The sequence below is a fragment of the Phoenix dactylifera genome, chromosome 17 (genome assembly GCF_009389715.1).
Source record: "Phoenix dactylifera cultivar Barhee BC4 chromosome 17, palm_55x_up_171113_PBpolish2nd_filt_p, whole genome shotgun sequence".
NCBI lineage: Eukaryota > Viridiplantae > Streptophyta > Magnoliopsida > Arecales > Arecaceae > Phoenix > Phoenix dactylifera.
The window spans coordinates 3,571,762-3,597,851 of NC_052408.1; the positions used below are offsets into that span (position 1 = coordinate 3,571,762).

General features: G+C 41.1%; 2 protein-coding genes across 3 annotated transcripts; one reads left to right on the top strand and one right to left on the bottom strand.

Annotated features, from left to right (window-relative positions):
- Window positions 1-10,088: 10,088 nt before the first annotated feature.
- LOC103719071 (oligopeptide transporter 7-like) lies at window positions 10,089-17,828 on the top strand. Its single transcript, XM_008808141.3, has 7 exons — window positions 10,089-10,432; window positions 10,522-11,030; window positions 11,123-11,220; window positions 14,101-14,670; window positions 15,540-15,795; window positions 15,881-16,063; window positions 17,061-17,828. Exons 1-7 carry the CDS (start codon window positions 10,366-10,368, stop codon window positions 17,673-17,675), a joined length of 2,298 nt encoding a protein of 765 aa, XP_008806363.2. The 5' UTR covers window positions 10,089-10,365; the 3' UTR covers window positions 17,676-17,828.
- A 435-nt stretch (window positions 17,829-18,263) lies between these two features.
- Window positions 18,264-25,779, bottom strand: LOC103719070 (U-box domain-containing protein 44-like). 2 transcript variants are annotated; one of them, XM_008808140.4, is made up of 4 exons: window positions 24,203-25,779; window positions 23,746-24,049; window positions 20,312-20,793; window positions 18,264-20,016 (listed from the first exon to the last, which is right to left on the bottom strand). In XM_008808140.4, exons 1-4 carry the CDS (start codon window positions 25,445-25,447, stop codon window positions 19,024-19,026), a joined length of 3,024 nt encoding a protein of 1,007 aa, XP_008806362.1. In that variant the 5' UTR covers window positions 25,448-25,779; the 3' UTR covers window positions 18,264-19,023. The 2 variants fall into 2 exon arrangements, with proteins under 2 accessions (XP_008806362.1, XP_008806361.1); XM_008808139.4 differs by having other exon boundaries at window positions 20,312-20,799; window positions 24,203-25,777.
- Between the last annotated feature and the right edge of the window lie 311 nt (window positions 25,780-26,090).

A 26,090-nucleotide genomic window follows, 5' to 3' on the forward strand; every position in this document is an offset into this window, starting at 1 on the left:
GAACCCGTGGGGTCGGGTCGGGTCTTAAAATTGGACATGTTCTATTTTCAGGTTGGGTCTGGATTTACTGAATTCCTATCCGACCCGACCCAAGCGACCATTATATAGAGTATTAAAGTATTACTATAAATAATAAATAAATCAGGTTCTAAGAATCTGCTCTTCACTTTACACTAGTTCCAACACACGTAATGTAATAAATTCGCATTTTGACTTTGTGAGCTAAATTTGGGAGCTACGGGATAAGCTATGACTCATATTGTAGCTGCAGGATGTCCTAATAAATTTTCATGACTGCCTGGCCAGAGAAGCTAATGACAAGAAGTTTTTTTTTTTTTTTACTTTTTGAGGGAGAGGTTGACAAGATGTTACTTCTCACTCTTTTTTCTCTGCAGCCTCTGTCTATGACTAATGTTGTGGCTGCAGGATGTCCCTATAAATTCCCAAAATTGCCTAGCCAGAGAAGCTAAGGACAAGAAAAATTTTTTAAAACTTTTTGATGGAGAGGCTGACAAGGTGTTACTTCCCACTCTTTTTCCGCTACGGCTATGGAACAAAGAAATGAAATGATTAGGGTGAGGGGAGTGGGAGAAAGGAGCAACAGAATAGATGTCGGTCTCCCTCCGGCAACCTACTTCACCAGCTCTCGAGCCTCGATCTCCCCTTCGGCCCCAATGATGTCATGTTGGCTGCCATCCTTTTGCTAGCTCACAATGTGCTGACTTGTCAAGAGCGGAGCGTAGGGGGTCAAGGAGCTCGATGCGGCAGACAGGGCGGAGGAGGTCGATGGTTCCGAGGGTTGAGGAGGTTGACGGGTTCGGGGGCCGAGAAGGTCGAACATGCAAAGGCACTTGACAAAGCACCAGTAAGGACCATAGGGACGAAGGTGAAGTCGACAGCATCATAGGCGAAGTGGCGAGCGGCAGCGGTCTGGGAGTGGCTGGAGATGGTGGTGTTGTGAATCTTGTAGAGCTCGTGGGCAACTTTCGCAGAGGAGGTCATGACATAGAGGGTGGAGCCGAGGCAGAGGCTGAAGAGTGGCGGGTGGCGAGGCGGTAGAGGGTCCAATGGATGGGGGCCGGAGGAGGTGCAGGTGGCTAATGACAGGGAGGGACAGTGCCCCGGCGGTAGGCGGCGACGATTGGACCAAGCTTTGGAGAGGGTGGTAAGAAAAAGAACTGAGGCGAGGGATATGGCTGATTTTAGTTGAATAAGCTTTAATGGCTTGAGTGATGCACCGGACCAAACAAGCAGACCCGAATCGAACCCGAATTTTTTGGGTTAAGACCGAGTTATACATGGATCCGATCCGACCCGAATGACCCATTGGGTCTACTATAGACCCAACCCGATTTTCTATTGGGTCAAAAATTAGGACCTAAACAAGAAAATGAGTTGGGTCGAAGTTACTCAGGATCCAGCCCGACCCAACCCATTTGCACCCCTAGGTAGGCGAGGAGAATGTCATGCAGGTCATCACTGATAATGGGTCACAATATAAGGCCGCTGATGAGATCTTGATGGAGCGGCGACCCTATATTTTCTGGACCCCATGTATTGCATATTGCATTGGCATCATGTTGATGGACATTATGAAGATTCGTAGGGTGCAAGAGACAGTATAGACAACTCAAACCATCACTAGGTATATTTGTAATCATACATGAGTCCTTTTACTAATGAAGGCATATGCAAAGGGAGAAATCTTGAAACCGGGAGTCACATGATTTGCCACCCACTACGTTGCACTTGATCGCCTTCTTGAGAAAAACATCCCTACGTCAAATGTTTGTCAATCTCGAGTGGTAGAAAAATAGATATGCAAGGGCCAGCACTGAAGGGGTAATATTGAGGACTTGGTGATGAGGCAGACATTCTGAAAGTGGGCTACTGCGATAGAAAGGCTATCAGACTATTGTATGAAGTGTTACGAGTCGTGAACAGCGAGAAATACCCCTAAATGGATTTTCTATATCACATGATGGAGAGGACAAAGACTCATACCATAAAGACAAATCCAGCCCATGCCTAGGAGTACAACGGTATCATTGAATGACGATGGGACTACCAGATGGGTAGAAACTTGCATCTAGCAAGTAAGAAAGAATATTGAAAATTAGACTGCTCCCGTACTTATAAAATTTTACTAAGAATATAACGAACTCTATATACAGTATACTACTTGAACCCTCAGTTCCAATACAGCGAAGCAAGAATCAATATGGATAACGAACTTCTGGCTGCTCTGTGTAATGTTATTTACAAAATGAAGCCTAATCCAGAATTCACAACCCTATGTCTAAGAGAGCTAAGTTAACTTAAGTAACATATGTAAGTTAACTATTATCTTCTATTATTAACATATGTAAGCCTGGTATCTTCTGGTCGCTCGACAGCTGTCATAAGTAAGAAAAATATGAATCTAAGTATGTTACACATCAGAAGGATATATATTAGATCGTTACTAATATAGTATTATCTTATATCTATTTTTTTAAAATATTTTTGCAGCTGAATGGTGGATTCATTTTGAGATGTCCGCAAAAATTTTAAGCAGCTAGCTATTCGAACCTCTTCCAAATGGTCTTCTCGAGTAGTTTTGAGCACAACTGGTCCACCTTCGTCCTCATCCACAGCAAGTAAAAGAACCATTTGACACGGAAGCACCTCAGCGACCTTGTATATATTCACTACAATCTGAGATTGAGGCTAAAGTGCATTCAGAAGAAAGTGGAGCTCAAGTATACAGATCTGATCCATAGTGATTTCGATTGATGATGAGGATGATTTTATGATCGGATGACTTGTGGGCTAGCAGTAGGAGCCGGACCTTGATGAACGAAGATCGCCTCCACGATCGTCCAATTTTGTAGCCAGCGGGGCTAGGATTGATGCAGGACAATGGGCAAAGCACAATATTCCATGCATTCTTTCAGTTGATCAGCCACAGCCACAGGAGAGCCAATCACAACATGACTCCTTGTCCGAGACATCTCAGATATATGATTGAGAGATGCTTAGACGAGGCCACTACGCTACTTGGTCGACTCGGTCAGGAGGGCAACATACATCATCTCAGCATAGCCAAGCAAAGAGGGGCACGAAGGGTAAGAAGACAACTACCTAATACATCAAAAAAGAAAAACAAAAGGCGCTTGTAGCCCTAATGGAGAGTGTCGAGAAGGAGTCAGTACATTTAGATTCAGAGACAGAAGCAACAGCAATCCCAATTCTAGTAGTCATGGATCTACCCGCCAGGAAGAGAGTGGAGGAAAGAAGATTATTGTTTATAAGACAACCGCAGGATAGTCTTCAATTCATCGGTGAGTCCTAGTTTATGCATCCTATACAAGATAGGGACTACAGTGCACGATCTGCTAGAGTTCGCGAGAATACAATTGCATATAGGAGACAAACTCCTCGAGGTCATTCATGAGGACATGATACAGCTACAAATGACCCTGCATATGGAGTAGATTCTATAGACGTATCAGATTTTGAGCCATATACTGGATCCTGTTACCCGCAGCCACAAGCAGCCTATGACCCATATGCATACGAATATAGTGTGTCTGAGATATCTTTCGGCGGCTACTATCCTACACAACTCGGAGAATCTTATGGATCGAATTTTGCTATTAGCATTCGGATGAGCCCATCTACAGCCATATTATCAGCTAGAGGACACCTCTTAGAATCAAAGTTTCAGCGAGAGATCCAAAAGTGGCGACCGGACCAAGCTTTGGAGAGGGTGGTAAGGAAAAGGACTGAGGCGAGGGATATGGTTGATTTTAGTTGAATAAGCTTTAATGCATTGAGTGATGCACCGAATCAAACAAGCAAACCCGAATCGGACCCAAATTTTTTGGGTTGAGACGAGTTATACACCTGATCCGACCTGAATGACCTATTGGGTCTACTATAGACCCGACCCGATTTTCTATTGGATCAAAAATTAGGACCTAAACAAAAAACTGGATCAGGTCGAGGTCACTTAGGATTCGGTCTGACCCAACTCATTTGCACCCCTAGGTAGGCGAGGAGAATGCCATGCAGGTCATCGTTGATAATGGGTCACAATATAAGATCGCTAATGAGATCTTGATCGAGTGATGACCACATATTTTCTGAACCCCATGTATTGCATATTGCATCGATATTATATTGATGGACATTACGAAGATTTGTAGGGTGTAGGAGACAGTATAAATAACTCAAACCATCGCTAGGTATATTTGTAATCATATGTGAGTCCTTTCACTAATGAGGGCATATGCAGAGAGAGAAATCTTGAAACTGAAAGTCACATGATTTGCTACCCACTACGTTGCACTTGATTGCCTTCTTGAGAAGAAAACATCCCTACGTCAAATGTTTGTCAGTCTCGAGTGATAGAAAAAAAGATATGCGAGGGCCAGCACTGTAGGGGCAATATCGAGGACTTGGTGACGAGGCAGACATTCTGAAAGCGGGCCACTGCAATAGTGAAGGCTATCAGACCATTGTATAAAGTGCTACGGGTCGTGGACAGCGAGAGGCACCCCTAGATAGGTTTTCTGTATCACATGATAGAGAGAACAAAGATTCATATCATAAAGGCAAATTCAGCCCATGCCTAGGAGTACATCGGTATCATTGAACGACGGTAGGACTACCAGATAGATAGAAACTTGCATCTAGCAGGTAAGCAAGAATATTGAAAATTAGACTGCTCCTGTACTTATATAATTTATTAAGAATATAACGAACTCCATGTACAGTATACTACCTGAACCCTCGGTTTCAGTACAGCGTAGCTAGAATCAATATGGATAACGAACTTCTGGCCGCTCTGCGTAATGTCATTTACAAAATAAAGCCTAATCCAGAAGTCACAACCCTGTGCCTAGAAGAACTAAGTTAACTTAAGTAATATATGTAAGTTAACTGTTATTTTCTATTATTAACATATGTAAGCCTAATATCTTCTGATCGTTCGACAACTGTCATAAGTAAGAAAAGTATGAATCTAAGTATATTACACATCAAAAGGACATTAGATCGTTATTAATATGGTATTATCTTATATCTAATTTTTTAAATATTTTTGCAGCTGAATGGTGGATTCATCTTGAGATGTCCGCAAAAAAATTGAAACAGCTAGCTATCTGAACCTCTTCCAGACGGTCTTCTCGAGTAATTTTGAATGCAACTGGTCCACCTTCGCCCTCACCACAGCAAGTAAAAGAACTATTTGATACGGAAGCACCTCAGCGACCTTGTATATGTTCACTACAATCCGAGATTGAGGCTGAAGTGCATTCAGGAGAAGTGGAGCCCAAGTATATAGATCTGATCCATAGTGATTTCGATTGATGATGAGAATGATTTTATGATCGGATGGCTTGTGGGCCAGCAGTAGAAGCCGGACCTTGATGAGCAAGGATCGCCTCCACGATCATCCAATTTTGTAGCCAGCGAGGCTAGAATTGAGGCAGGACAATGGGCAAAGTACAATATTCCATGCATTCTTTCAGTTAATCGGCCACAGCCATAGGAGAGCCAATCACCACATGACTCCTTGTTCGAGATATTTTCTCAGATATATGATTGAGAGATGCTTAGACGAGGCCACTACGCTACTCGGTGACTCGGTCAGAAGGGCAACATACATCCTCTCAGCATAATCAAGCAAAGAGGAGCATGAAGGATAAGAAGATAACTATTCGAGACATCTTTTCAGATATATAATTGAGAGATGCTTAGACGAGGCCACTACACTACTCGGTCGACTCGGTCAGGAGGGCAACATATATCCTCTCAGCATAATCAAGCAAAGAGGGGCACGAAGAATAAAAAGATAACTGCCCATTACATCAAAAAAGAAAAACAAAAGGCGCTTGTAGCTCTAATGGAGAGTGTCGAGGAGTCAGTACACTCAGATTCAGAGACAGAAGCAGCAGCAATGCCAATTCTAGTAGTCATGGATCTACCAGCCAGGAAGAGAGTGGTCTTTGATTCATCGGTGAGTCCTAGTTTACGCATTCTATACAAGATAGGGACTACAGTGCATGATTTGCTAGAGCCCGCGAGGATACGATTGCATATAGGAGATGAACACCTCGAGGTCATTCAGGAGGACATGATACAACTACAGATGACCTCGCACATGAAGTAGATCCTATAGACGTATCAGATTTTGAGTCATATACTGGATCCTATTATCTGCAGCCACAAGCATCCTATGACCCATACAGATACGAATATAGCTTTTTTGAGATATCTTTCAGTAGCTACTATCCTACGCAGTTCGGAGTATCTTATGAATCGAATTTTAGTTTTGGCATTCGGATGGGCCCATCCATAGCCGTATTATCAGTTAGAGGGCACACTACAAAAAAAACCATCTTTCCCGACTTTTGTCTGCCGACGCTAAGTAGAAGCGTCGGTAATTTTTTTTGAAGTCTGGCTTCCGCCAACGCTTATAAGCGTTGTCGCACCCCGTGGCTTGGGCCGACGCTTAAAAGCGTCGGCGGAAGCAAAAATCCTTTTTTTTTATTTTTTTCTCCCAGAAAGTCTGGCTTCCGCCGACGCTTATAAGCGTCGTCGCACCCCGTGGCTCGGGCCGACGCTTAAAAGCGTCGGCGGAAGCAAAAATCCTTTTTTTTTATTTTTTTCCTCCCAACGACGCTTTAGAAAGCGTCGTCGGAGGCCATTATCCCCCCCTCCCCTCCTCCCTGCAAATTCCTCCCGATCCCTAACCCATCCAGCCGCCCCCCTCCCCTTCTCTCTCCGCCGCTCGCCCCCTCCCCCCTCCTCTCTACAAATCCCCTCCCCTCTCCCGATCCCTCAAACCCCCTCCCGATTCTTGATTAGGTTCCTTCCAAGAAACGAGAGAGAGAGAGAGAGAGCGGCCACCCAGGCCCCCGATCCCTCTTCTCCGGCGTCGATGGAGTTCGATGGAGCTTCCTCCCTCTTCTCCGGCGTCGGCTTCATGCCTTCTCAGGCCACCCAAGCCCCCGATCCTTCTTCTCCGGCGTCGATGGAGTTCGATGGAGCTTCTCAGAAGAAGAAGAAGAAACGCACAGGCGTTCAGAGTCGATCAGGCCATACGCTCGTTTCTCGGAGACCGCGGGAGCGGGAGCTTCCCTATTTTCAGATAGCTCTTGCACCCTCGAGCTCCAAATTAGAGGTTTGGTTTCCTTCCTCGCAATTCTTTTTTCCATTGCTCGGTTCATGTGCTTCATCATCATCATCATCATACTTAAGCTCATAAGACACAGAGCTCGGCTTCCTTCTTTGTCGACATCTATGTCCTCCCCATGTTCCATCTGATGCCTTTTCTCTGGAAATTCTTCTTCACGATTCTTGATTTGTCCGGTTTCCCATGATATAATTTTCGGTGGCTTCTGGCAAGCGAATGGAAGTGTATAGAAATGCCAAGCGACAAAGACGCTCGACCTTCGACTAAAGCAAATTCTCTTCTCTTCTGGCAAGCGAATGGAAGTGTATAGAAATGCCTGGATGGAAAGAAGGTTCTGCTGCTTTGGTGCAGCACAATCAAGAAAAAGGAAGAATGGTGGTCATCGCACAACATCGGATTCAGGTACGATTCCTGATCATCCACTACCCATCGCCTCTCTCTCTCTCTCTCTCTCTCTCTCTCTCTGTAGGAAGTCGAAGTCGAAGTCGAAGTGGGAGAAGAAGCAGCAGCAGCAGCAGCAACAGGGCTCCGCTGCTGCCTCCGACCAGCCCCCGGCCAACCCGCCGCCCAAAGAGGGCGAATGACCGTGCGATTCCCCGCCGAGGAGCAGGCGAAGGCCGCGGCGGATCGGGCGCAGCAGAGGAGGCGACGGCGGCGGTTTTCTTGGGTATTTTTATATTTTTTTTCTGTAAAAAAAATTATGACGACGCTTTAAAGCGTCGCTAATTAAACTGGTTGAGGAATTTTAGCGACGCTTTTAAGCGTCGCTAAAAATAACTTTAGCGACGCTTTTCAAATGCGTCAGCAATTTTTTTCCACTCCGACATAGCCGACGCTTTGGTGACGCTTTGAAAAGCGTCGGGAAGAAAATTACCGACGCTTATAAGCGTCGGTAAAAGCCTCAAAAAGCATCGCCAAAGCTTCTTTTTCTTGTAGTGGCACCTCTTAGAACCAAAGCTTCAGCGAAAGATCCAAAAGTGCTTATAATCCAACATGCATTACTTATGGGATGAACGTATAAGACTACAATGTTATTTAGTTAGAGAGGTGGACTAATGTCCCTCCTGACTGTGTTGATGATCTAGATATCTACGAGAGACATCATCACTCCATCCGATTTTAAATATCGGTATGTATATTGAACTTTAAATGTATGTAATTTATTGTATTATTTTTTAATTTTTATGTCACTACTTGATTTTAAGATATTTTATGTTGTTCATTGTAGAATGCAATATTTCACTAATCATTTTATGATTTGTATCATTTTAAAACAATAAGATGCATTATCTAGGTTAAACTAGGATCATAGAAATATCGTACAAGAAGGGCTATTAGTAGGGTCATGTATCTTCGAGAGTTTGTTTAGTGTTAGCAAAATATAACCGACCAACCTACTAATATGGAAAATCACACAGGATCTACACGATGAGTTTTTTTGGTTAATTTTTCTGTTCAATTTTAAAATATTTTGTTTTCTGACTCCCAAGAATGTGTGTATATATATACTTGAATAATTTAATTCATCCGATTTCCCATATATATATATATATATATATATATATATATATATATATATATATATATATATATATATATATATATATATATATATATATATATATATATATATATATAACACCAACCTAGGAGAAGAAAATATATATTTTTTATTGGAAATTTTAAGGAAAAGAAAAGAACATAGAGGTGATCAAAGAAAAATTCCCATGATATTCCTAAGGATGAGAAGAGGGCAAAAATCAACATGATTTACTTTGTTCATGTGACCTTGAAACCATTCTGTATTTAAATATACGCACATACATGTATCCCATATAACACCAATGTGACTACCTCATTAACTAGATGTGCTATTACTTGGCCATAGCAAATTGCTAGACTCAAGGTTTCTAAGAATCTGGCTCCCCCATTTTTAGTATCCCCTTTTATTTAAAGAAAACTAGGATCTCCTTTTAATTGAAAAAGGACATAACCTCTCTCATTGTTATCTATACTTAATGGCATTTAAGATAAGTATGTCGATCCCACAAAACTCCTCAGCACTTTATATACACAATTAAGGAATTTAATATCAGTTCAAATAACCTTGCAAGAAATATTAGCTATCCAAATTTAGCACAACTATAATTAGTTGCCTACTTGTCGCTTATATTTTGTAATAATAGTTCTTTAACCGAGATTAAACATCCATATACACTTAAACAACAATTAAATAGATTGCCAGTAGATAACATGCAACCCCCCAGATGTAATTCTCACGATATAGTTTTCAATTATTTGCAACAATCAAATGATCCAGCCATGTCATGGGTATAGTCATGTATCTTTCATGGTACACCAAGAATTATGGAAATGAAGAAATGGATATGAGAGGTGATCAAATTTCAGGGGAAAGAAAAACTCTTATGATGTTTTAAAGCAGGAGATGATGGTGCAAGAATCCACATGATTTAGTTTACTCTTGGTCCTTTATTAGTATTTGGTCGTATGGGCATGAGCTTAATGTTACATCCATTAACTAAATTGGCTTCGAGTTGAATCTTTCATATAAAAGAACAATTGATCTTCTTTCACGGCATCAACCACTAGATCATATCTTGCACAAATCTCAAAGTATCACGAACTTTTATCTATTTGCACAGATCTTGAAGTAGGCATTGAACGGTCCAATGGTTGATATCACGAAAGAAGGTGAATCACTCTTTCATGCGAAAAGACCCTGCATTCCTGCAATTGGATATTGATCATGAAATTTTACGAGCTATGCAACTCTCGGATATTCAATCATAATGGAGGTTGATCTTAAATAAAAAGAAAAGATCATTTCAAATTTTATGCATCAAAAATTTTCAGTACACCTTCCTACCATATGGATTGCAGAGAATCTGCTGCCTAGTTTTGACAAATATCTACAGGCAAGATTGCGTAGTGCCTACCCATAGCCTTCCATCTTCCTTGTTTATACACCGTAGAAAGAAAAATACCGACAATGATAGAAAAAGGAACCAGTTAAAAAAAGACAAGACCCTCGTCCCCATTTCTTCCCTTCTCTCTCTTCCTCTCTTTACTACCTACCAAGCATTCAAAAACTCCTAATAGAATCCAACGTTAAGAAAAAGACCGGTCGGTGTCATAAGAATCACAAGAACAGATTCAGCAACATGGATTCCCCTCGCCAGGAAAAAGAAGAAGAAGAAGAGAAGCAGAAAGAAATCACCACCCCTCTCCGTAAGCCCATGATCCACACTTCCTTCCCTTCCTCTCCCGCTCATCTCTTCTCATCACCTCTAACCTCCTCCTTCCCTTTGAGCGAGCAGTTCACGCCGACCCCTCAGCCTCGACATCATCGTCATCTCCCTCGCCGCAAGCAGCTGACGATGCAGAGGAGGAGGAGGAGGAGAATTCGCCGATCGAGCAGGTGGCTCTCACCGTGCCGGTGGGCGACGACCCGTCCGTTCCCGTGCTGACGTTCCGCATGTGGGTACTCGGTACGATCTCCTGCGCGCTGCTGTCCTTCCTGAACCAGTTCTTCTGGTACCGGAAGGAGCCGCTCTCGATCACCTCCATCTCGGCCCAGATCGCGGTGGTGCCGCTGGGCCACCTGATGGCTCGGACGATAACTGACCGTGCTTTCTTCAAGGGGAGGCGCTGGGAGTTCACCCTCAATCCGGGTCCGTTCAACATAAAGGAGCACGTATTGATCACCATCTTCGCCAACTCCGGCGCCGGCAGCGTCTACGCCATCCATGTCGTCACCGCCGTCAAGATCTTCTACCGCCGGCACATCACCTTCTTCGTCTCCCTTCTCGTCGTCCTCACCACCCAGGTCTCCTTTATCTTTCTATCATTTTTTCTCACTCTTTTAAAATTACATCATACGTTTTTCATTAAAAAAAATGATGTGGTTGGTCGAAATAGGTGTTGGGGTTTGGGTGGGCTGGAATATTCCGGCGATATCTGGTGGAGCCGGCGGCGATGTGGTGGCCGTACAACCTGGTGCAGGTATCGCTGTTCAGGTAAGGGGATAAGCGTTTCACTCATTTCTCATTCCCGGCCAGGAATCCTTCTGTTTCTGTGGGGTTCGGGTTGTATCTTTCGCACGAAAGAACGGTCGATCTTCTTTCGCGATGTCGCCCGTTGGATAGCGCTCCGCACGGCAATCCGAATTTTTTTTCATCTTTCTGCGCAGATCTTGAAGCCACCATTGCGCAATCCAATGGTGGATTTGCGCGAAGGAAGGTGAATCCTTCTTTTTGCGTGTAGATACAACCCTGTACAGTTTCTGTGTTTGTTAGTTGGACACGTTTAATGGCTGACCGACGGTTAGTTTGGAATTAGCTGGCAGTGATGATTAGGTTTGGTGGGGCCCGAGTGTCTTTTTATTGGGTGGATCCGACAAGTCTTTTATAGGAAAGGGATGGGTGCCCGGTCACGAGGACGTGCCTTACCTTGTTGGGTTTTCTTTTTTTTTTTCCTAAAAAAAATAATATATGATCCTATAAATTTCGAACCATGTCAAATAGCTATTCGGGAAATTTTTATTTTATTATATATATATATATATATATATATATATATATATATATATATATATATATATATATATATACCAAAAGTATATAATCTATTTATTTTATCAAAAAATATATAAATAATAATTTAAAAATGGTGATGTCTTTATTATTTATTTTTGAAAAAAGTAAGCAAATATTTTGTGTCAACAAAAAATCCAACAATATACAAAAATTCCCTGACCTTAAAGAAAACGTTGTTTTGGCCTTTTAATTAATGATATAATAACGCAAAGACATCCGCATAATAAACAGCAGTTTAGGAGTTCGCGATGTATCTTTGGCATCAAAAAAAGAAAAATCATCCTCTTCAATGTAAATCCACCATTAGGTCTCATAAAGATCACTTCAAGATCCATACAATCAATGATAAACCAATTCAGAGTATTCAAAAATCTGTGTGGTGCATGATCCAACGGTACATATCAAAAAAAAAAAAAAAAGATTGTTCCTTTGTGCCGGGAGATACAACTCTAACATGTTGTTTAAAGTTTTTTTCTCCGTATTCCTTTCTTTCTTTTATTTTTCTTTAGTGCAAACTTTGATTTTGTTTGTCAATTTTTGATTCTATGACGCGTGCTCAAAATGTTGCAAAGAGACTATTTAATTTAATTTCCAACATCTGCTTTTCAAACGCTAGGATCAAATGTCTTTCCTCCCAAAAGAAAGGGTTCTAGATGCACTAACTCTAATGAGAGAGATGTTTTTGCTAACATCTACCTGTTATTATTTATGCACTAACTCTAATAAGAGAGATGTTTATGCACTAACATTGTTCTGAAAAAAATTCTTATGTTTGATACTGAGTATGGTGATGTTTTATACTAGGATGCATTGGACCTTGCTAAAGGGCCTAGATCACCATATATGGAGACTGCAATGGAGTGAATGGCACAACCGATCAACCTAAACACCTTCCTTCTGAAGCCTTTTAGAGCCACGGTTCGCTTACGTAGTGCCGGAATCAATTCAATCAAGGAGTGTCATTGAATCATACGAGTCGAATCAGAATACAATGTTTAAAGATTCATTTGACTGGGCTTTGAGTGTTTGAAAAACAGAAAATATGCAAGTAATTAGTTTAGGAGAATATCGATTATAGTGGGTTGGGTTCGACTGAGTGCAATCAATTAATTGTGAAGTTAGATTAGGCTTGGATTCGATATTTTGTTAGTCAGATTGAGCTTAGGCTGGTTCTTATTTGACCAACCCGCAGTCCTATTCCTTGTAATCTTGACTGCTAAAAAAACATTGTTTTAATTATTTGAATTCAGTTTGTCTTCTCCTTTCTTGATTTCTAGAAATTGAACATGTTTTATCACCACACATCAAGCGAGCCATAAAGCAATAATACAACAAAAACTTTTTCTTAATCTATGGTTCAGAGTTATTGAAAATTCTTGAGTTTCAAATATATATGTTTTAAGATATGTAGACTAATCTAGCTGTGTATTGATTTTGGATGGTTCACTGCCTGCGGGAAACATACAAGCATTATTGAAAGCAAGTTTTAAAAGCGCGATGATCCAACTTAAGGAATGATCAAACAGTATCGGATCTATAAGATTACTGGTTGGATCGCTTATCGGATCACTTATTGAGTAAACAATTCAATCAAAAACTCAATCAAAGTTTCAGAATTATCTTTATAAAAATATTCAATTTATTTGCATACACTTAAAATTATATAATCATTATTTTATTATATATATTTATCATATGTATATATTTAAATATGATATTGTATATTTATGTTACTTAGATATTGTATTATCATGTATTTTATTAATTGACTTGCATCCAAGTTGCCAATCCACTCGGATCACGGGTAAACAGGTTTCAATTATTTTAAATGCTGATTTAAAAGATAATATATCAGGCTTTTAGTTAAGTCGCCTATAGTTCTGGAATTGAAGTTTAATAATATCATATAAGCTGCAAGCTGGAAAAATTTTGAAAAAAAAGGAGTCAAAAAATGCTTAGATCTTAATCAGCATATGACAACTAAAATATCGGTTGATGTAGTAAATTAAAAAAAAAAAAAACTTAAATATGTGTATAGATCCTGATTTAATATTAATAATTAAAATAACGTTTAAGATAACACTGACAGAAACTTATATAGCATCAATCTGAATATATCACCTTACATAGGCCAATATAACAAAGGCCAAGGATGCATAATTTGTATTGATATCTTTGCTTGAGTTGAAATTCTTCTCAGAAAAAAAATCAACTCACAGGAATCTCAAATCTGATTTAGACTTACTACATGCTTATATATATCATTTGGCTGACTGCGTTTGTATTGAATTTTTTGTGCAGGGCACTCCACGAGAAGGAAGCGCGACCCAAGCATGGCCTGACCCGTAACCAGTTCTTCATGGTAGCCTTTATCTGTAGCTTTAGCTACTACGTCTTCCCGGGCTACCTCTTCTCCATGCTCACCTCCCTCTCTTGGATCTGCTGGATCTTCCCTCGCTCCGTCCTTGCCCAGCAGCTCGGCTCCGGCCTCTACGGCCTCGGCATCGGAGCCATCGGCCTCGACTGGTCCACCATCTCCTCGTACCTCGGCAGCCCCCTGGCCAGCCCCTGGTTCGCCACCGCCAACGTCGCCGCCGGGTTTGTTCTCATTATGTATGTCATCACCCCCACCGCCTACTGGCTCAACCTCTACAAGGCCAAGACCTTCCCCATTTTCTCCGACGATCTCTTCACCTCGACCGGCCAGGAATACAACATCTCCAGCATTATAGACTCTGACTTTCACCTCGACGTCGAGGCCTACGAAAAGGAAGGCCCTCTCTATCTGAGCACCTTCTTTGCAGTGACTTATGGTGTCGGCTTCGCGTCTCTCACAGCTACTGTCTGTCATGTTCTCCTCTTCCATGGCAGGTAACTAAGAGAAACTCTTTTGGCTCTTAGAACAGGACCGCGTGCAAGCCTACCTAATTACCGAACAGCTGCCTTTTCGTTGATGCAATTTATGTCGCAAGCGCTTTTTTTTTTTTCACGACCTCGCTTTGTTGCCTTCACAGTTTTGTGAAATGAAACAAGGTGCGGAGTCATTTGCAACTCTAGCTGCTGAGCCATAGCAAAGATGCTGCAACATATATTTTATCCTATCCCATGAAGATCTTAGGTGCTTATATAGTACTAAATAATATCTTCTGACTAGCCTTCTTAGGTGAGATCATTGATTGCGATAGAACGGATCCAGAGCATGATTTATATGGATTAAGGGACGCTGTAGGATAGACTTATTCACCACAAACTGATTATGGTATTTATAAGTGGACTTATGGTGCTTATAATTGAATTTGAATTAATTTGATTCTGATTATTTGTGCAGACATATATTTAGTTCCACATCGATTGTTCGCTAGAGAGATCTTGAGTACTTATATAAAACTAAAAAATCCAAATGATACTTTCTATCTAATCTTTTTAGGTGAAGTCTACAGTTGTGACAGGCTTAGAGCTTTTGAGGATTTATTAGGGTTACACTAGGCAAAGTAGCTTTAGCTCTAGCTTTATCCAGCCCTAGGATATACACAGGAACTTCATTTGTTAGCAATCAAACAATATCTTGGTCAAAGCCACCAAAAAAAAAAAAAAAAGAAAAATCATTGATGCTTTTGTAAAGACGAGTGCTTAAAATTTAGTAAAGTCAGAATATACATTTGAGGGGAAAAAATTAGGTAACCATTGGATCTAGCTGTATGGAAATGAATCTTAACCAAGTTGTTGATGGGGTGTTGCAGAGAAATATGGCAAATGAGCAAGTCGGCGTTCCAAGAGAAGAAGATGGATGTGCATACGAGGCTCATGCGTCAATATAAGCAAGTTCCGCAGTGGTGGTTCATCGGCATCCTCGTCGCCAATGTCGCTCTGACCATCTTTGCATGCGAGTACTACATCGATCAACTCCAATTGCCATGGTGGGGTGTCTTGCTGGCTTGTGGCCTCGCCATTTTCTTCACTCTCCCCATTGGAATCATCACAGCCACAACCAACCAGGTATCTGCAAGCTGGCAATCTTTGTGAAATCTCCATGTAAATTGCTGAATTGAACTTTTGAATTGCTTCTTCTGCTGCAAAACAGACACCAGGTTTAAACATCATCACAGAGTATATCATGGGATACTTGTATCCAGGCAGGCCGGTTGCAAACATGTGCTTCAAGGTATATGGTTACATCAGCATGACACAGGCCTTGACATTTTTGCAAGACTTCAAGCTGGGGCACTACATGAAGATCCCACCAAGAACAATGTTCATGGCTCAGGTAAGTTTCCCTTTCTAGTTTTGTGTAATAATTACCACCTTGTGAACTAAAAATGTGGGTATATCTGCCTTGGAAAAACAACATTCATAAGCCTTTTTCCTCATAAAAAAAAACTCATAAGCTTAGGAATCAAAAGCATGTTGATCCAGCATAAACACCACTTAACAATATACAGCGAAGCTAGATGTCCATATTTTTGAGACCAATATATGAGTTCTCTATTTATGCTTACAGTAGTTTGCCACAAAGTTTCCAACAATTCCAATAAAAGATTGAATAACAGAGCAGCAACAACTCAACCTTCAAATGCGGCATAGCCATATCCAGTAGATGGCAGTAACTGCAGTACACGATGGTTAAAATGTCTGTAGGGACTTCTCTATCAGTCAGAAGCACAAGAATTTCCATTTAATTATGACTGATTCTAATTATAGGAATCCTGATTCTCTACATGCAAAAAAAAAATAAGGTGATTTATTATATGCTACAAGCATCAGTATGAAATGTTTCCAAGATCAACTTCATTCTCCTTGAATTCAACCCAGCAATTGTTCCTAGCTCTCCAAAATGACACCCTTGGTTCTACTTCTACCCATATTGCCATCAAGAAGTTACTTTTAAGCTGTATGATATCATAGTTACTCTCTCTGCTCAAAAAATGAATTGTATGCACCAATTAAAGCAAGACTTATTTCCATTTACTATCAACATACATTCGGTTGGATTAGCTTTTCTCTACCTTTCACATGTGAAAGCATTTACGCCATTGGCCCTCTCAATTGATAGTTAAAATTTGTGACAAGGGTTAAGCAGTTTACTTAACTGAAACAAATAATATAAAACACCAAATTCTTATTTTTAACTGATTAGACCAAGCAGATAAATGCATAACTTTCACTCTTGAGTGATCATAGCCTGGAGACATCAGGCGTTTTTACCTTTTCACAATGTGCTAATCATCTCCTATAGCAAGTTAACTGAGTCAAAACAATGGCAGGTGGTAGGTACTCTAATTGCTGCAATTGTCTATCTTGGAACTGCATGGTGGCTCATGGACACCATCCCCAACATCTGCGACACGGATCTTCTATCCTCGGACAGCCCGTGGACCTGCCCATCTGACCAAGTGTTTTTTGATGCCTCTGTCATATGGGGTCTCATTGGCCCCCGCAGGATCTTCGGAGACCTTGGTACCTATTCAGCCATCAACTGGTTCTTCCTGGCTGGGGCCATTGCGCCTCTTCTCATTTGGCTCGCCCATAAGGCCTTCCCAAATAAGAAGTGGATAAGTCTAATCAACATGCCTGTACTGATTGGTGCCACCGGCATGATGCCTCCAGCCACAGCCGTTAACTACACTACCTGGATCATTGTTGGCTTCTTGTCGGGCTTTGTAGTTTATAGGTACCGGCGTGATTGGTGGCAGCGGCATAACTATGTGCTTTCGGGTGCTCTGGATGCTGGGCTGGCATTCATGGCAGTCTTGCTGTATCTGTGCCTGGGGCTGGAGGATGTCAGCCTGAATTGGTGGGGAAATGACCTGGATGGTTGCTCCCTGGCTTCTTGCCCCACTGCAAAGGGTGTTGTAGTTGATGGCTGCCCAGTTTTCTGATCACAAGTTGCAGTTAAAATTACTGTCTTTTATTGGTAGAACGTCGATTCACATGCTAGTGAAAATACAACAAGATCAATGAAGAAACTATATAAACTGTCTGCAATTTACACAAAATGAAAAAGTCTTGAAGGATTTTTGTATCTTACCACACCTAAACTTGCAGGACTTCTCAGAGGATGAATCTCTGCCACCCAGAATACTGATAGTTTGTAATATGCCCATGTTTTAAAGCAGCAGCATATCTCAAGCCTAACCTGAAAGCTGCAGTGAATGCGATTCAAAAAATGAAAAAAAGAAACATTTCGAAAAAAATAACTGTTATCTTGTATAATAATTTTCAGGACAATAGAAGTAATGATGGCCTGATTGGCAAGTATGAAGAGGCCCTAATGCCATCTTTCCTTGATACGATTCTTTCAGTGGTTAGTTAAAAAAAGAAAGTTAATATAAATAGAAATCATGAAATATATACTGCTGATTCTGAAAGCTCGAGACCATAAAACACAAAGAAACAAACGTTAGAGAATGAAATATTTCATGAAAATCTGACACGGTCATATTTCCCAACAGTCAGCACTAGAAGAATAATGAATATGCTGAGTGCACAAAGGCACCATCTTTTTCTCTAATGAACGAAGGTTCTGTCATTAATTACTACAGAAAAGGGTAACTGTGAATATAAACAGTGAAACAAACATTGCATCCCTGATTAAGAAATGTAGATTATCAGGTACATGCTTGATAAACTAATTTTAAGGGCTTTGAGAGACCTTCAGTAAAGTCTGCTACCAGTTACCATTGCAACATGTTGCAATCATGCAATGGTTTGTGGTTTTGTACAAAGAATTCTGAGTTATCTACTGCAGCTTGATACACATACTTGATAAACACTCGAGGGGTTAAATCATCCCTACTAAACGATTACCATGCCATCACAGCATAAATCATGTTCTTTGAAAAATGCTGAAATTCCCCAGGCACCGGTAAAGAAACGTGTAGTCAGAAACCTCTCTTTAAGCCTGGTATATGAAGTCAAGCTTGGAATTTACTCTCTTAGAAAGGATGATCCCTCATCATGTCAGAAATAAAACAGCACTATGTAATATCAAGCTGTCCTGTTTCATTATGCTAATCAAGAACAAAGCCATGAGGCCTTCACATTGCCATCTTGAATCTTAAAGTATAAAGAAAATGATGGCATAACATGAGATTATATTTCCGAGTGCCAGCCGAATCATTAGTTAATGTGAATTCAAGTGATGGTGCACCGAGTTCTTCATGAATGGGCTCTTCATTGGAATATAATGTTCAACTGAAGCTGAGCAGCCAACCCCACATTTGTCATTCAAAAATAAGAAGATTGATCATGAAGCACATTCAAATGAGCAAGTATTCTAGCGGCCAATGCTTTAGTGCTACCATTTCCTCTTTGAGTTATGTCAACTAAAGGCATCTGTGCTGAAGCTCCATACATCCGCTTGTACTCCTCCAGGCGGAAAATCCTCTCTAAAACAAGCAAAGCCTTCTCTTGCAGCTCACTTGATTGGGAGCTCAGTAGCTTTATAATAGGCAAAACACCATTCATCTGAGAAAGCACCATGCTGCCACTCTGCAGTCTTTCAGCCTCCATGAGTGTTGACAGTGCCCTTAAAGCAGCATCACTCGCACTGGGATCTTGCTCTCCAAGCACTCGAACAAGTGGTCTTACAGCATCTGCTTCCACAAGACAAAATGATCCCTCCACCGAACAGACACCCATGTGCACAGGGCAGCCTATTTCAGGTGGGGCAGAACAGCACAGGAAGCCCCCACGTCGTTCTACAGGCCTGCTCAGTCCAAGTGAACTCTCTGAAAACTGAGCAAGTGAAATAGCTGCATATCGTTTTGTCAAAGCAGTGCCAGATCCCAACAACTGGACAAGCAATGGGATCACACCAGCCTCAGCTGCTCTCTTCTGGCATTCTAGATTGGAGGATATGGTAAAACGGCATAACGCTCCAACAGCATTTTCTATCAGCTGACTCTGCCCACTCAGCTTCCCATCAGTAAGATATCTGACAATGATTGGAAGTGCCTCTGCATCGAGAAGCCACTGAGTGATTTGGGTACAGCCTGTAGGAAGATTAGTGATGATGCCCAATGCGGCAGCCACTTCCTCCTCATCCCTGGAATCTCTTATAATTGACAGCAAAGTTTCCAGCCACCTCTGACCCACCTGCTCTGCTGACATGTTCTCATCTCCACCTTCCATCAAGCAATGCAATAACTTCACAGCATTTGCCCTTACCATAGGATCACTGTTCTCACAGTGTGGAATTAATATTTGGATTGCAGAGAACTGTGAGATAACATAGAAAAAAGAAATCAGGACACAAAACAAATCTATACAATGCAAACACTAAATTAGTTAAGAACAACATTTTCGATCATCTGGAGGAAACAAGAAATTGTACAAAATTAGTGGAGAAAAGGAGAGATAATGCCTATCTAAATCCCAATAAAAGCTGTAGGAATGTTTTAAAGAATCAGTCACACCAGTACTTGACTGACTTTGTTACCTGTCCACATCAGGGATGCTGATAAGTACATTTTAATTCCCATACTGAAGGAAAAAGATAGCTCCGAATGCTTACCTGTCTTAGCTTTGCTCTCATGTCTCCTGCTAACTGAAGCTGGCACAAGGCATAAAATGTTTGTAGAATGCTTTGTTGTATCTTTGGTCCTGTCAAGATAATCAAAGAAAAAAGCCGGGAGATTTCATCATCAGATTCCAAAAAATCCAGGGTTTCCTCAGGTCTCAGCTCTCTTGCTGATATCGCGATGTTCATAATGGTGGCTGCCACCAGCTCCCGCAGAGAGGGGGATGATCCGATATGGAGGTGCAGGAGGTCAAGAAGTGGATGCACTGCTCTTGCCCGAATCATCTGCAGACCATTCTGATGAAAGCTTGAGAGCTTGTGAAGGGCTTTAACAGCCATGGTCTTGTTATACACATCACTATGTGACATCAACTGAAGAAGTGGCTCCAGTGCTCCATCTTCAAACAAGGTGGCTTTACTGTGATCCGTTAACTCCATTTCAGCTAAAGTTTTCACCATGTTCTTCTTCACATCATCTGATCCTGAAGATCTAAATCTCTGAGTATTTGCAAATGGTGAAGCACTCATACCAGTCGAAGTATAATGGCCCTAATATTTCATTACTTGAAACTAAAATAACATGTAATAAAAAAGAGAGAAGAAGATATCAAATTCTCCTGATTTTGCTAGGTACTATTGTTTGAAATTTGCATGAGTAACTTTTTATGGCATGATAAGACATCACTGAATCTCAATTCAGGTTCAAAAATGTAGCTCGGGATAAACAACCCTGAAAAGTATCTTTTAATAAATAAGCCAACCATAATACCATATACGGCTAATTATCCCCTTCAAATCTGAAACATAAGCCCAAAACTATGTCTAACGATTTTCTGTCTGTAATAGAAATCACCAGAGGACAATATAGACCCTTAATATACTGACACACTACTATTTGCATATCAAAGCCATTACCCAGCAAAATTAGTTACTTCAAAAAATATTAACAAAATAGGTGGTGTTTCTGATCAAAAAATTTATTCAATACAAGTGAAAAGCAACCATGACCATCCCCAAGAAGTCGATGTATATGTTGAGTTCGATATCTGAATGAACCAAATTGTCATAATTAGCAGGGGCTTAGGATATTAGAGGAGATAATGGAAAAACAAGAGGAAAAACTACTGAGTAATTTGATATAATTGAGCAGAAGGGAAGCAATAGTGAAGAAGTTTATTTAGTAGAAAACAAAAGGGGAGGATCTGTAGAACAAACCAGAAAAAATAAATCCAACAAAAATTCTGTCAATTATCTGTCTTCTCTCAAACACTTTCAACAATAAAGACTTTTTAAAAAGAATTGAGAGAGAGAGAGAGAGATCCTTTACAACTTAGCTCTTGTGGCAAAAATTTAAGATCTACAAAACCTTAAAAATGATGGTAGATATAAAATTACAAAGTTCTGAGGGTTAGAGAATCCTAAAACCTAACTCAAGTAAATTTTTGAACATTTCCTACATGAACTAGATGCAAATATAGTTTTAGGGGCAACAACTGTTAGTAGAGTAGGTTGGCACCCGACCTCTCAAGGCTTGCCCTTCAGGTAACCCAGGGTTGAAATCCTGGGTATTGCTTAAAAAGTAAAAAAGTTTGAGATACAAGTACACTGTCAAGCTCCACAATCCAAATGACAACCTTTCCATGATGCACAATTAAGTAGTTGGACTTTCCAGATCCTTCAGAAATAGAGTTCAAATTGAGTGACTTTAGGCACATTAGAAAGCTTTAAAAGTTATCAGTAATCATAAGGTTGTCTTCGAAATCTATTTTTCATTGCTTGGGAGAAGGAAGTATATCATCTACCATCCTGTTTAAGCCAGAATGGTCACCATTGATTCTGCATGCGCCATTGGCATCTAGTCTGAGTCGCCCCACTCTCGGACTTGACGTTGAACTTCAAAACCCTAGACTTTAAAAGTAGAAGAAAAATATAAGAAAAATATTGGCTTAAGAACTTGCAATTTTGCTGCCCCTTACCTGTAACTAAGCGAGATGATCATCCACCTGTACAATATTTGTGGTGTGTTGTTGCAAATTTTTTCCCATAGTCCTTAGCCACTTTGATATTAGTTAAAGGTTCAGTCTGTTTCAACACAATTGTACTGCTCCATGAATACTTTAACACAAAAAACACAGAAATGAATATGTCTTGTTTTCTTGAAATAGAATTGAAACTGCACTTAAAGAAAGTCATGTCACCTATAATCCTCCAATGTACTCTTTTATCAGTGATCAGATTGCAGTTTCTTTATCATAAAAAGTGTAATCATGATCTCCTCTTCTTGGATTGGTCCACTAGAGAAATTTCTGGACGCATATATAGAAAATGAAGGGTTTATCTTGTCATGGCTGTTGTAGATTCTCCATCACAAAGATGAACAGAAAGGTTCTTGGATATACAGGAACAGCATGATCTGGTGAAAAGATTTGCAATATGAAAATTAAGGCAAGCATGCTCTCCATTATAATAAAAAGGAGCTCCTCAGCTTCTTCCCATAATTACCCATAAGTAACATATCAGTTGCAATTGCTCCTTTAGCTTTTTCTTCGGGGCATCTTTTGGCCAATGATGCCAAGCTTTTGCTCACGGTTCCCACCATATAATTTTGAGAATCATCCATGAAGATCCCTCTAGAATGCAGGGCAACAAGGATGGAAGAAAAACTTTTAGCAGTCACCAAAAGTTTTGATCCAAACGGTTCCATGAAGTAGGTAAAAGGATTCTGTGCTTCCAATGCAGTTTTGCCATATGGTATTTCTTTTCTCATATGGTATTTTCTGGATGGCATCTATAAATATTTTCAGTATCATGAGTACCTACAGAGAATATTTTTGGAATTTAAATTGGAATTTGAAAGGATTCTGTAATTTTGAGATCTAAAATCTTGACCCTTGAAGAACTCCTTCGGTAAGAAGTAGCTAAATCAGGAGATAGGAAAGTTAAATTGGAATTTAAAATTGCATCTCTAAGAAGCATATGGAAATTATATAAAAATTAAATGAGGAGACAGCGGCTAATGTTTACTATGTTTTAAGATTGTCGAGAAGTGTGATTTAATTATTGAAGTAATGTGTTTACATTCAAGCATCTTGGCATTTCCTATATCACCATTGAAATTAGGGGTGTGCATGGTTCGGTTCAGGTCAGTTTAAGGTTATATCTGAAGCTGATCCGATTTAAATTAGTTTCCTAAAATTAAAACCGAAACCAAATTGACCATATGCGAAAACTGGTTCAAACCGACCCGAAAAATTCGCTTCGATTCGGGTTCTCACGTTGCTCTCAACATTCTATGATAGCAACAAAACTAATGTAGATTTAGAGGGACAAAAGAGTTTTCAACAGACCTTACAACCTATTTAACACCAACAGGCAGAGTAAAGTATCATGTTTCAAGATTACTTTTAAAGCATAATATGATAAAGCACCTGAATGGAGACGCTCCAATAATGGTTTAAAATAGTTTGCCCTTGCCATTTGCACAACATTGTCATCAAGAAACGAAAGATTCTCCAAAAGCTCTCTTGCATTGCTGGCAGCTTGGTTGTTATCACTATTTGATGTTGTCACCAGAAGAAGAATGCAACCCTGTACCTTCCCGATATAGCTGCGAACCTTGTTACTTTTTGAGAGTTCCAACAGCAAAGCCACTGCCAGTTTACATTCCTCGACACGCCGTGCAAGAGATTTAACAATAGATTCGATGGCATTATCTACTTCAGCAATCTTTTCCTGCAACAAACTATCTTGAAACTAATTCTAGTTCGCACTAAAATAAGAAAAACCTACCACCTTAGTGAACATAAATTATGACAAGATTCAAACACATTTTCATTTCTATTATCAGACAATGATATATGTCAAGTTTGGAACTGAAAGAGTTACCTTCTGGTCATCGTTATCCTTTGCCAATAGGCAAAGAATAGACAAAGCACGATTCTTTATCATCGAATTGCTTCCTCGAAGAAATCCAACAAGAATGGGCAGGTAATTCTCCAGCACGATGCACTCCCTATTCGATTCCTTTTCCTCGCAGAGCTGCTGTAGCTGGTTCAGACTCTCGAGCACCTCCTTCTCATCACCTGAGCTGAGTCTGGACTTGATGGAAGAAATAATTATAATGGTGTTCCTCTCCTTCCACTCCTCAATAGACTTCCTCAGAGTAATGTTAGGCCGGAGAACCTCTGTGTTCAGTGGAATCATAGTCAGGGGACAATTGGTGTTCCCATCGGTGAACCACTTCTCGATCGCGCGCCTCTCGAAGGTCTGCCCGGAAGAAGTCTCGACAGGGTCCTCCATGACATCCCGAGTGATGGGGCAATAGAAAGACTGAAGCGGCTCCAATGGCTGGCTCCCCAAAGAATTCCTTTTGTTATAGTACTTGACCTCCTTCTCTTTGAAGGACGAGGCGGCATCGGCCCTCCCAAGAAGAGCTAAAATTTGATCCATCTGGATGGCCTCGGCGATGTCCTTCCTCAGCTTGGCCTCGGCGACCTCGTTCTTGAACTCGTCGAACTCCTTCTTGATCTCCGACCGGTCGTTCGAGATCCCGACCGCCTCGGCGATGAGGGACAAGAGCCTGTTGGCGTAAGACCGGTCCGAATTCCGCTCCTGGATGGCAGCCTCGATCTTGTCAATTATCTCCTCCTCGGAGACGGCGGCGCGGAACTCGGCCCTGGCCATGGCTTCAGTCAGCCGGCCGACATCGTCGGCGACGGCGGAGGAGAGGTCGAGGGAGGCGAGGGGGAGGAGGCTGAGGGCGCGGCTGATCTCCTTGGTGGTGGACTCGAGGCGGTGGACGATGCGGCGACAGTTGAGGAGGAGGTACAGCTTGCTGCGGTTGCAGCAGTCGAGGGTGAGAGTTTTCGCGGCCTTGACCTCGCGGACGAGGATGTCGATGGCGGTTGCGAGGGCGGCGGAGTGTTCGGCGCGGGAGCGAGAAGACCTGGCCATTTCGTGGAGGAGGGGGACCATGCGTTCCAGGTAGGAGGAGACCTCGCCGAAGCTCTGGCGCTCGAGGAGGACATCGCGGGCGGCATGGATGGTCTCGAAGACCGCCTCCACGATCTGGGAGATGACCTCCGAGATCGGGACTATGGAGGCGTTCGTGATCAAATCCGTCGTCGCCATCGCCGATTCTTGCTTTTTATGTCTCTGGACTAATTATTAGGCAAATTATTCTTCCTTCTTATGAGCATAAAAATGATACGATGGAGACGATGGAAGTTTTGGGAGTGGAGGAAGAGGGAACAGGCGCGGCAAAGGGAAGCTTAAAATGTTTCTCTTTTCTTCTTCAATTCTTCTCTAGTTGTTAATTGCTGCTGCGTTTTTTTTCTGGAATTGGCGTTGGAACAGCTGGGTACGGAGAGGGCAAGCTGAACCAGGGGATGTGAACGCTGGAGGAGGAAGGAAGGCGGCTCGGGAGGCAGTCCACGAATTCCAAGAAGCACGGCAGTCTGATAGACCACTACTTGACTCACATGACGCTGCTTCCGAGCTCGGTAAACCGTCAAAATGACACGGGAGAAATAGGGTTTTTTTTTTAATATGAATAGCCTTTTAAATATTAAATTTTATATTAATACTATCAAAAATTAATATTTATATGTATACTCTCGTAAAATATTTATTTTACTATTTTATTTTTTTTATATTTTTGCATAGATATCCACGCCATCTAATACCATTAAAAAATTGATGGTGTCAAATTAAAATGACTAAAATACTCTTAATAGGTAGATGTGCCAAAAAAAAATTTATAAGACGATTGCGA